The 8798-nt window shown below is 41.7% G+C and overlaps 1 protein-coding gene across 6 annotated transcripts in view; it reads left to right on the top strand.

Annotated features, from left to right (window-relative positions):
• fhod3b (formin homology 2 domain containing 3b) overlaps positions 1–8798 on the top strand; it is a 134391-nt gene that overhangs the window by 59852 nt on the left and 65741 nt on the right. For 5 of the 6 annotated variants that reach the window (XM_032518285.1, XM_032518284.1, XM_032518286.1 and 2 more), the window contains exon 5: positions 3461–3566. In XM_032518285.1, coding sequence (XP_032374176.1) covers positions 3461–3566 — 106 coding nt within the window. Of the gene's footprint in view, positions 1–1633; positions 1701–3460; positions 3567–8798 lie in introns of those variants that run through there. The other variant, XM_032518287.1, reaches the window with a different exon arrangement.

Raw genomic sequence — 8798 nt, 5'->3', positions numbered from 1 at the left:
AGGAGCTCGGAGTAGAGCCGCTGCTCCTTCGCGTCGAAAGGAGCCTGTTGAGGTGGTTTGGGCATCTGGTAAGGATGCCTCCTGGGCGCCTCCCTGTTCCAGGCACTTCCAGCTGGGAGGAGGCCTCGGGGAAGACCCAGGACTAGGGGAGAGATTATATCTCCAACTTGGCCTGGGAACGCCTCGGGATCCCCAGTCGGAGCTGGTTGATGTGGCTCGGGAAAGGGAAGTTTGGGGTCCCCTACTGGAGCTGCTGCCCCCGCGACCCGATACCGGATAAGCGGCCAAAGATGGATGGATGGATGGATGTTTCTCTTTTTTATCTGTTTATCAGCTGAAGAAACAATAATGAATAGAGGCCTGTTGCTCTGAATCACATACTCATCAATTATCTTTCTCACACTTTGATAGAATCAGTGGCAGCTGTTTGTGAAGAAAAGGAGCTCATGGGCACAACTCATTTGTGTGTGTGTGTGTGTGTGTGTTTGTGTTTGTGTGTGTGTGTGTGTATGTGTGTGTGTGCTCCTCTCAGTTGCATGTTTGGGTATTCAACTTCCCTAAGCCCTGCTCGTCCAATCAGGACTTCACCTGCTGCAGTGGTGCAACAAACAGACTAGAGCCACATTGCAAAGTGATTAATGTAGGGTGTGTTTGTGTGCATGTGTGTGTGTGTGTGTGTGTGTGTGTGAAAGGAGAGAGAGAGAGAGAGAGAGAGAGAGAAAGAGCAAGAGAGATTGAGAGAGAGAAAGAAAGAAAGAAAGAAAGTGCCTCGCTGTGTTCATGTCTGTGTACATGCCAGTCTCCTTTCAGATCTTTGCTGACTAAAACAGATCATCATGCCTTCAAGCAAGAAAGTGTCTGTCAAAGGCAGACAAAAATGATATTTAGCATACCAATAAGAGCAATGGGTGAATTAAACGACCATACAAAGACAGAAGCAGAAAGAGTACTAAACTGTACTGCATTGCACTGCACTGGACCAAACTGTACTGTACGTACTGTTTGCTGCTGTATCTGCACCAGCAGGTTTTGCTGAGTCAGAGAGAGTTCACACAGCAGTAATGAGTGAGCTACAAGGATAGAGCTCAATGCTGCCACTCCACGGCAGACTCTGCAGACTGCACACACAGGCTAAAGGATTGTCAAAGTAGTTGCGATGAGATTTCCGCCTCCATCACAAGCATCTGTCATCCATCATATCTTCTCTTTTAATCCTCTGTGGTGTTTCCATAGCCATTGTGGTGGCTATTGGCTTAAGTTTCTGCTTGACTTTGTATTATGGGAAGCTACAGATATGGCTTTGTCAGCAGGAAACATCCACTGTTAACTAACTCTCCACAGATGTGTTCTGAGTTGCTTCATGCTTTGCTATCCCTGTTCCTCTTGCAAGACATTTTTTTAAATTTAGCTACTCAGGTTAATTGCTGCCAATGATGTGTGCATGGCGCAGATTTTTTTGTCATAGGCACATCATGCAAGTGATACACAAAAACACTAGTAGACAGGCAATTCATTTTTTAATAAGAAGTCACGATGATTTTAATCTCTTGTCCATTTTTATGTATTCACTATTAACATAATAGAATAATTCCAACCACGTGTGTGACTTTTGTTTCCTTTTTTCTTTTATAGAAAAACTCTACAATTCAACTGGACGGGAGCTACGGAGAGCCCTCTTTTCCCTCAAGCAGATTTTTCAGGTAATTATTTCTCTCTCTTAGTTTTTGTTGAATTCTAAACAATTATATCTTTTTAAAATCTCCAGCTCACAACATACAGTGATCCATGTTTTTCATGATCTAATAGGCATTTCTTTCAAGAATGCAGCATTTGTTAACATGTTAACTATCTTCTGCCACGCTATGGCTACGTACACATAATAACATGCAAGAACTATATGTAGTGTGCAGACATGCATCAGTGCACACATGCACACATGCACACACACACACACACGCACACACACACACACACACACACGCACTCATACACAGCATTGTTTTCTTGAGCTGCTTGGAGTCTGCCTTCGTGGCAGCTATGGAGTGTTCAGGTCTGGTCATACTTCACACACTGGGCTTGGCTGGGCTAGGCTGGGCTGGCCTGGTGGGCAGTCGGCCATAGAGGGGGAGGGTTAACCCACAGTTAGATGGAAAAGAGAGCAACAGACTGGCAACAGATTGATGCAGGCCCAAAATAGATTAGAATACCTCACTTTTTACACCATGAATGGTGTGGGGCTTCTGCTGTAAAGAATGACCATTATTCTTGTTGTCGAAGAAAATATCCAACTGGCCTGATATCAGTATAACTTTAAGATTATGTTTTTCGGGCACTTGAGGTCTTTATTGACAGGACAGCTGAATAAATGAAAGGGGAGACAGGGGGGAGAACGACATGCATCAAAGGGCCACAGGTCTGAGTGAAACCCTGGCCCGCTGCGTCGAGGGGCAAACCTCCACATGTGGGCGCCCGCTCTACCAACTGAGCTATCCAGGCGCCCATGTCAGTATAACTTATCAGTATTATCACTACTACTTTGCAGTAGTGCAGTGTATATGTGTGAGTCTTAAATAACAGGTGTGAGAGATGCAGGTGCTTTTGTCATTGAGGAGAACATGTGGGATTAATTGGGGAGGCCAAAGCAACAGGAATTTGAACACACTGTAAGCAGATTGCATTGCTCATTGCTCTTGTAGTAGCTATAACTGAATTTACAAAAGTAAATTATAGAAATGTTTATTCAGCTGAGGATTTTGTAAAAGCTGAATTGAGAAATGTGCTCATGCGCTCTGCTACATCCACTAGTTTTTTTTTTTTTGCATTACATTTTCTGCTTTAAGCATGACAAGTAATTTCTCCACTGTGTGCATAAGAAATTATGTATAATTTGTGAACATTAAGGTCAGAATAAATCATTATAAACAGTTGCTGTTGTTTTGGGGGTTGATTAATTTCTTTATCACGTAAAACTGTTCTAAGTAATTGTAAATAGTTGTATGAACTATTAGACAAAAGCTCCCAGATCATTATTTCTCCGCACACACTCTTATTCTATTCAGCTCCCCTACAGTACATCATAGAGTTGACAGTTCCCTGGGAGGACCCCATCGAAGAAGCGTATGAGCTTAAGAAGTTGCGCTATTCCAACTTAGCAGCTGAGGCAGAGGACAGAGCAGCCATCCTTCAAAATCTCCCGAATTAGATGTGGTACAAATACTAGGGATTGCAACATCTAGTCCTTTCGACGAACCTTAGTCTATTATTCGCAAGCAATGTTCATGCACGTTCAGCCAACGTTCATGTTTACATCACTCTGAGGACAATTATGTGGTGGAAGGTGGAACTAAATCCATCAAATATAATTGTTTAAAATACTGTACATACCAACGTAGTCTCTGGCTCTGTAGGTGATATGTGACAACTCTTAATAATCCCCCCTTTCTCCTTGACCTCTTTCCAGGATGACAAAGACCTGGTGCACGAGTTTGTTGTGGCGGAAGGACTGACGTGTTTGATTAAAGTGGGCGCTGAAGCCGACCAGAACTACCAGAACTACATCCTCAGGGGTACGTGCACTGTAGAACAGCAACTTTTCACCAGTAATCTTACAGCATACTTCCCTCTCCACTCCACCTTCTCACACCTCAATTTACAACACATGCTAATCGAGGATGTTATTAATAAATCCTGTAACACTTTTCTTTCCATAAACCTATCCAGAGCCACATGTGTTTAGTACGCAATGTAAATTGATGCTTGTGCTTGATGACATTTTCACACTCACACACCTAAGGCGTATAAACAAACTGAAATGTGGGCCACAGACAATGTAGAAGTAAGCCAAGTTTAGCAGCTGGTTAATTTATCTGTCCCATAACGGTAAGGTGAAAGATCATGTGTGTTAAGGTCGGGGAGGGGCAGTGCGTTCAGGGATACTAGAGGTACAAGGGATTCATAGCACCCGCTGCAAGGTCACTAGCATTTAACAGCCTGCTGTGAAGGGGCAGGTCACACATGCTTAAGTGACTAATAAAATTTCTGGCAGAATATTGCAGATCATAAAACTAATTTCCCCTCCGTTTTTTCCCTTTGCTTTCTTTAATTTTCATTTTTCCTCATGTGTTCCCTCATCTTTTCATGACTATGTGTTTCATATCTATTTGTTCAACATTTTTACGTACAGTAAATAAGTAAACGTAGAAACAAACGCATAAGCTTCAATCCTTTTGTGATAAAAGGTTCCGTTTTAGACTAAAATTTATTTGGCATTGGGCAATAATATTTCTTCATAAATTCTTGCTAAATGTAATTATAGTGTACTTGACCCTCATAATTTGGGGTGAATAGTTCAATCAGTTGTTACCTCGCTCATGTTTACTTAATTAGATGCTGTCTGTTCGTAAAGGATTGCTCTAATTTCCTCCCTGGGCAAGTTATAAACATAAATATGACCACCGCCAGTACTACCTCTAGAGGCTCCGATGTTTAATGTTTGATGCTTTATCTGAACTTGGCCTGGTCCCTCACTCTATAGAGCTAGAAAAGTGACAGTAACCTGTGGTATTGAAAATAAGATTTGGCTTTGAAACAAGAAATATTGGCACTGAAAAATGTTGAACTGATATATAAAACACAAACATCAAAAAGTAATAATCTTACAATCCTATGATATTATTTCACTTTGACATCTGTTTGCATCATGATAGGTTTTTCAATGTCAATCTACATGATGTCTGTGTCTTTTTAGTGACAGTTTTTTTTTACGCTGTCAAGATTTTTACAATGTCACTGGTTTTCAGGTTCAACTTGTTTTGGCATAGGGAGGAGGGGCCTGAAGGGAGGGACAAAGAGGGCGTGGTTTATGGGTAATTTACATAGGCTACTAGCGAGAGACCGCACCACCCCAGGAATCCTCACAGATGTGTTAAAATTGCATAGCTGCAATGTTTTCCTCAAGTTTAAGTCAGTTTGTCTCATTTTTTTCACAGGCTGGTTTAGTGTTATCTTTTAATGTAGGCCTAAGCTGTGCTGTTAGCAGAGGTTAGCACTGTTTACTTAATTCAGCACACGTCAACTAAGTTGTGGCTAATTGTAGCTAAGTCTCCTGCCGGGGATGTCAATGTCTTCTATAATCTAGTATTTATAATAGCAGTAATTCCTGTCCTTTAGGATTCCTAAGGCCAGTGTTATTGCTGGTGCACAAGGCTTGACTCACTCATTAGCTCCGTCATGGATGTAAGAGAACAAGCTCGTTAACACTGGCACAGAACCTTACCGCCCCTCCCCCATAACTCTCCTCCAATTACAAGAATAGATGCTGACTGACAGGTTTCTAGGCAAATCACACACTCACTAACAGGGTAAATGGCCAAAACAAGTCAGAGGATGAGAACGATGGTGTTTTGGAAACTTCAGAGTTTACACGTGTAAGAGTTGTAACAGTAGTGTCATTGTGCTGTGAATGATGAGACCACTTCTCTTATTCTTTCACTCCTCCTTACTGTGCTGTCCCTTTTTCCCTTTATCTCCCAGAGAATTCAGACAAAACATCTGTCAGTGCGGTTCTTTGGGAATTTCTTTATTCTTTTATTCTTTCATGTGCTAATTTATCACTCCATCTCTGCAGACTCCGCAGTTTCAGCTCATGTATCTCTACATCACCAAGAGAAACTAAACTAAACTTCACCTGTTTCAACTCCTGACCTAATTTCTCCTGGCCAGCTGAGGATGTGTGAAGTGTAGCAGATTACGCTTCCTTGTGAGCCATGTGCTGGAGAACACGAGTCGAGCATGTGCTAGAACGCAGATGCAGAGGTCAGAAATGTATATAGATCTGGCTGCTTTACTGTCGATGACTTCCAAGAGGAGCTATGTCATAAGGATTCCCAGGAGGCGAGTAAATTAAATGCCTGAAACCTTCACACAAGCAGAGAAAGACAGCAAGAGAACCAACAGTAATTGCTTTTGGTATAAAGCATTGATCACTTCTAAAGTGGGTTTCCTTTACTGTAATGTCTTTCAAGTTGAGGTCAGTCAAAAAACAAAAAAGGAGAAATAGGAATGCAGTCTTAAACCCATCTGTCTGGTGTGCATTAAAAACCACCCGACAAAACAATCTTGCTCTCCTTTGTGAATAAAAATCTTTTGGTTCATTTGTAGATGAAAAAGACCCATCACACGTGCACACCAGTCTGCATGCATTTTACAAGAGCAGGTTCCCAGCTTTAGCTCTTTGGAACATTGCCGTCATTGTAAATGGTGGTTCTCTAAGCTCTCTCGGCAATCTACACCATCACACTTTTTTTTTTCTCCTCACTTTTTCATTCCGTCTTCTCAATGCCCTGGAGGTGTCTGTGGCCCGTTAGTGCTCCCTCAGTGATGTAGGTATTTTCTGGCTGGGGTCCGGACCCCTCTCCGGGCCCCTCACACCTGGCTCGGAGGGCTTCCAGACCTGGACTTAGCTCCTTGGAGGCGTGCGTTTTTGGCCCAAGGGAAAGCTTGTATGCCTTTATCACAACATCAGTGGGAAAGGGTGTGAGGTGAATTTTTCATAGGTGCCTATGCATCTGGTCCTCCTGTAATCCTTACACTCAGTGCTGCAAACACACAGCGGGCAAAAAGGTTATAAAGTTCTCATTAGAGATATTCATTCATTTGGAAATAACCATGGTCATTGGTCATTTTAGAAATTAAATAAACACAGATGTAATGTTCAAGTCAACACAGAAGATTTATAAGCTTGTCAAAACAAATGTTGAAGTCATAAAACTTTACTTAAAAGCTGAGCAAAGGTTTCATACTGACAAGCAATGTTGTTTCTCAAACTGCAGAGGTCTCATGGGGTTGTAAAATGTTATTTCTCTTTTTAAAAATCTACATACCATTTATCTATATATTTTAAGATGCTCTCTGAAAAATGTTGTTGACCCTCAATCTTCAACTCACGGTTTGAAAAAAACTTTTTTGAGGCAATCTATTTAAAAACAAATAAAGAAAATGTCTTTTCAGCCATGCTAACAGCAAGGAAATAAATAAATACAAAGGTTGTCACAGTAACACATCACTTTTGACAGCATAGTAAGTGCTTCAACAGCCCCTAAATGAAAGCAGATTGAGGAAAAGGTCAAAGACTTTTTCACCGGGGTAAGAAAACAATTCCTACAGTACTTATTATCTGGAGCAAAACTGGGAGACGAGGTGGAAAAACAAACAACAAATAAGGTTTTTCCTGGATCAGTTTTCCACTTGTAGTACTTACAGAAAGTGCACTAAGAAAAGTAACAACTGTGTGTTTTAATTGGTAACTGTAAAATGGAAGCAGCAGAGAGAGAGCGAGAGAGAGAGAGAGAGAGAGTGCACATTAAAGAGGAACCAATTATGCTCAACTTGAAGCAATTATTTCCTGTGTGGAAATGTTCACTGTTGACATTCATCACCATGATAAGCTTTGTTTTTAGCAACACTTTCTCTGTTTGCACTTCTTAAAGGCCATGCCATTTCTGTCTGCACGTGGTTGTTTACAAAATACCAGCCATAAGTCTCTGTGGAATCAAATTGGAAGCAAAGCTCAAGTTTTTGATTCAGTAGTTTAAGAAAACAGCCTTTTTTATACCTTTAGAAGCAGTCTTGGATACATTTCTTTGGAAAGCACATTCTTCAACATTACATAATTTATCTTCATACTCAGAAAGCCATATCTCATCACATGCTGTAGTATATTGTATATACATGGGCTTACATGCCATAAGTTATATGTGTGAATTTATAGTTTCCACAAATATGTAAGTTGTGCTGTGAATGGTCCAAAAGCATTACTCACAAATACATCATACCCATATTTCATTTTGTGCTTTTATCTCATCTTTCTGTCTCTCTTTCTATCTGTGTTTCTCTCTCGTTCACTCTTGCTACTATTTTGAGCTGTTCTGTTTTTAATGTCACAGCAGTTATACCGCCATAAGTTAAAACACTTTGACTTCCTAGTTTCCAGAGCTGCTCAGAGGGCCTCTGTGGGAAAGGGAGATGTGCTCTAGTCAAGTGTTTCATTGCCTCTTAAACTGTCTGGGACATGGAACATTGTTCCCAATACAGCGCTCAGTCCAGCTTTTAGTGTCACACACAGCAGTAACTTTAGTGGGCAGCCGGCTTTTTCACAAGTGTACCTGAAACACAAGACCCTTTTGTTTAAGTTGTTGTTGCTCTCTATAGTGTTTCTCAGTGTGGTAGCATTACATTTTATATGTGTCAGATCAGCAAGGCAGAGCACCCAGTGATGCGTCTGTTGCACCTGTAAGCAGTCCAACAAAGTGCTGCCGTGAGATGAGAGATGCATAAACACACTATGATCAGACGATTGTATTGCGATGATTTATTCCTCCACACGTGAACTACGACTAGTACGGCCGTTACGCAATGTAAAGTTACTTTGTGAGTCGAAACAAGGTCAACAGAAAGTGTTCGCTCCCAGGCTCAACCCCTCTCTCAAAAAAACCAGGTGAACAGGTGAAGCAAACAAACATTTTTTTTTTATACCCACAAGGGGAAACTACACTTTTCACTCTGTTGTTATTACACACAGGCCTGAATTACACACACGCTCAGGACCTACACATGCACTAATGGAGAGATGTCAGAGTGAGGGGGCTGCCCATGGAAAGGCGCCCCGAGCAGATGGGGGTTCGGTGCCTTGTTCAAGAGCACCTGCCCAGGAGGTGAAATGGCACCTCTCCAGCTACCAGTCTACCACCATACTTCGGTCCGGACGGGGACTTGAACCAGCAACCCTCCGGTTCCCAACC

This window comes from Etheostoma spectabile, chromosome 6, assembly GCF_008692095.1.
Source record: "Etheostoma spectabile isolate EspeVRDwgs_2016 chromosome 6, UIUC_Espe_1.0, whole genome shotgun sequence".
NCBI lineage: Eukaryota > Metazoa > Chordata > Actinopteri > Perciformes > Percidae > Etheostoma > Etheostoma spectabile.
The sequence above is the reverse complement of the archived record's forward strand: the minus strand, read 5'-3'. Positions and strand labels throughout refer to the sequence as shown.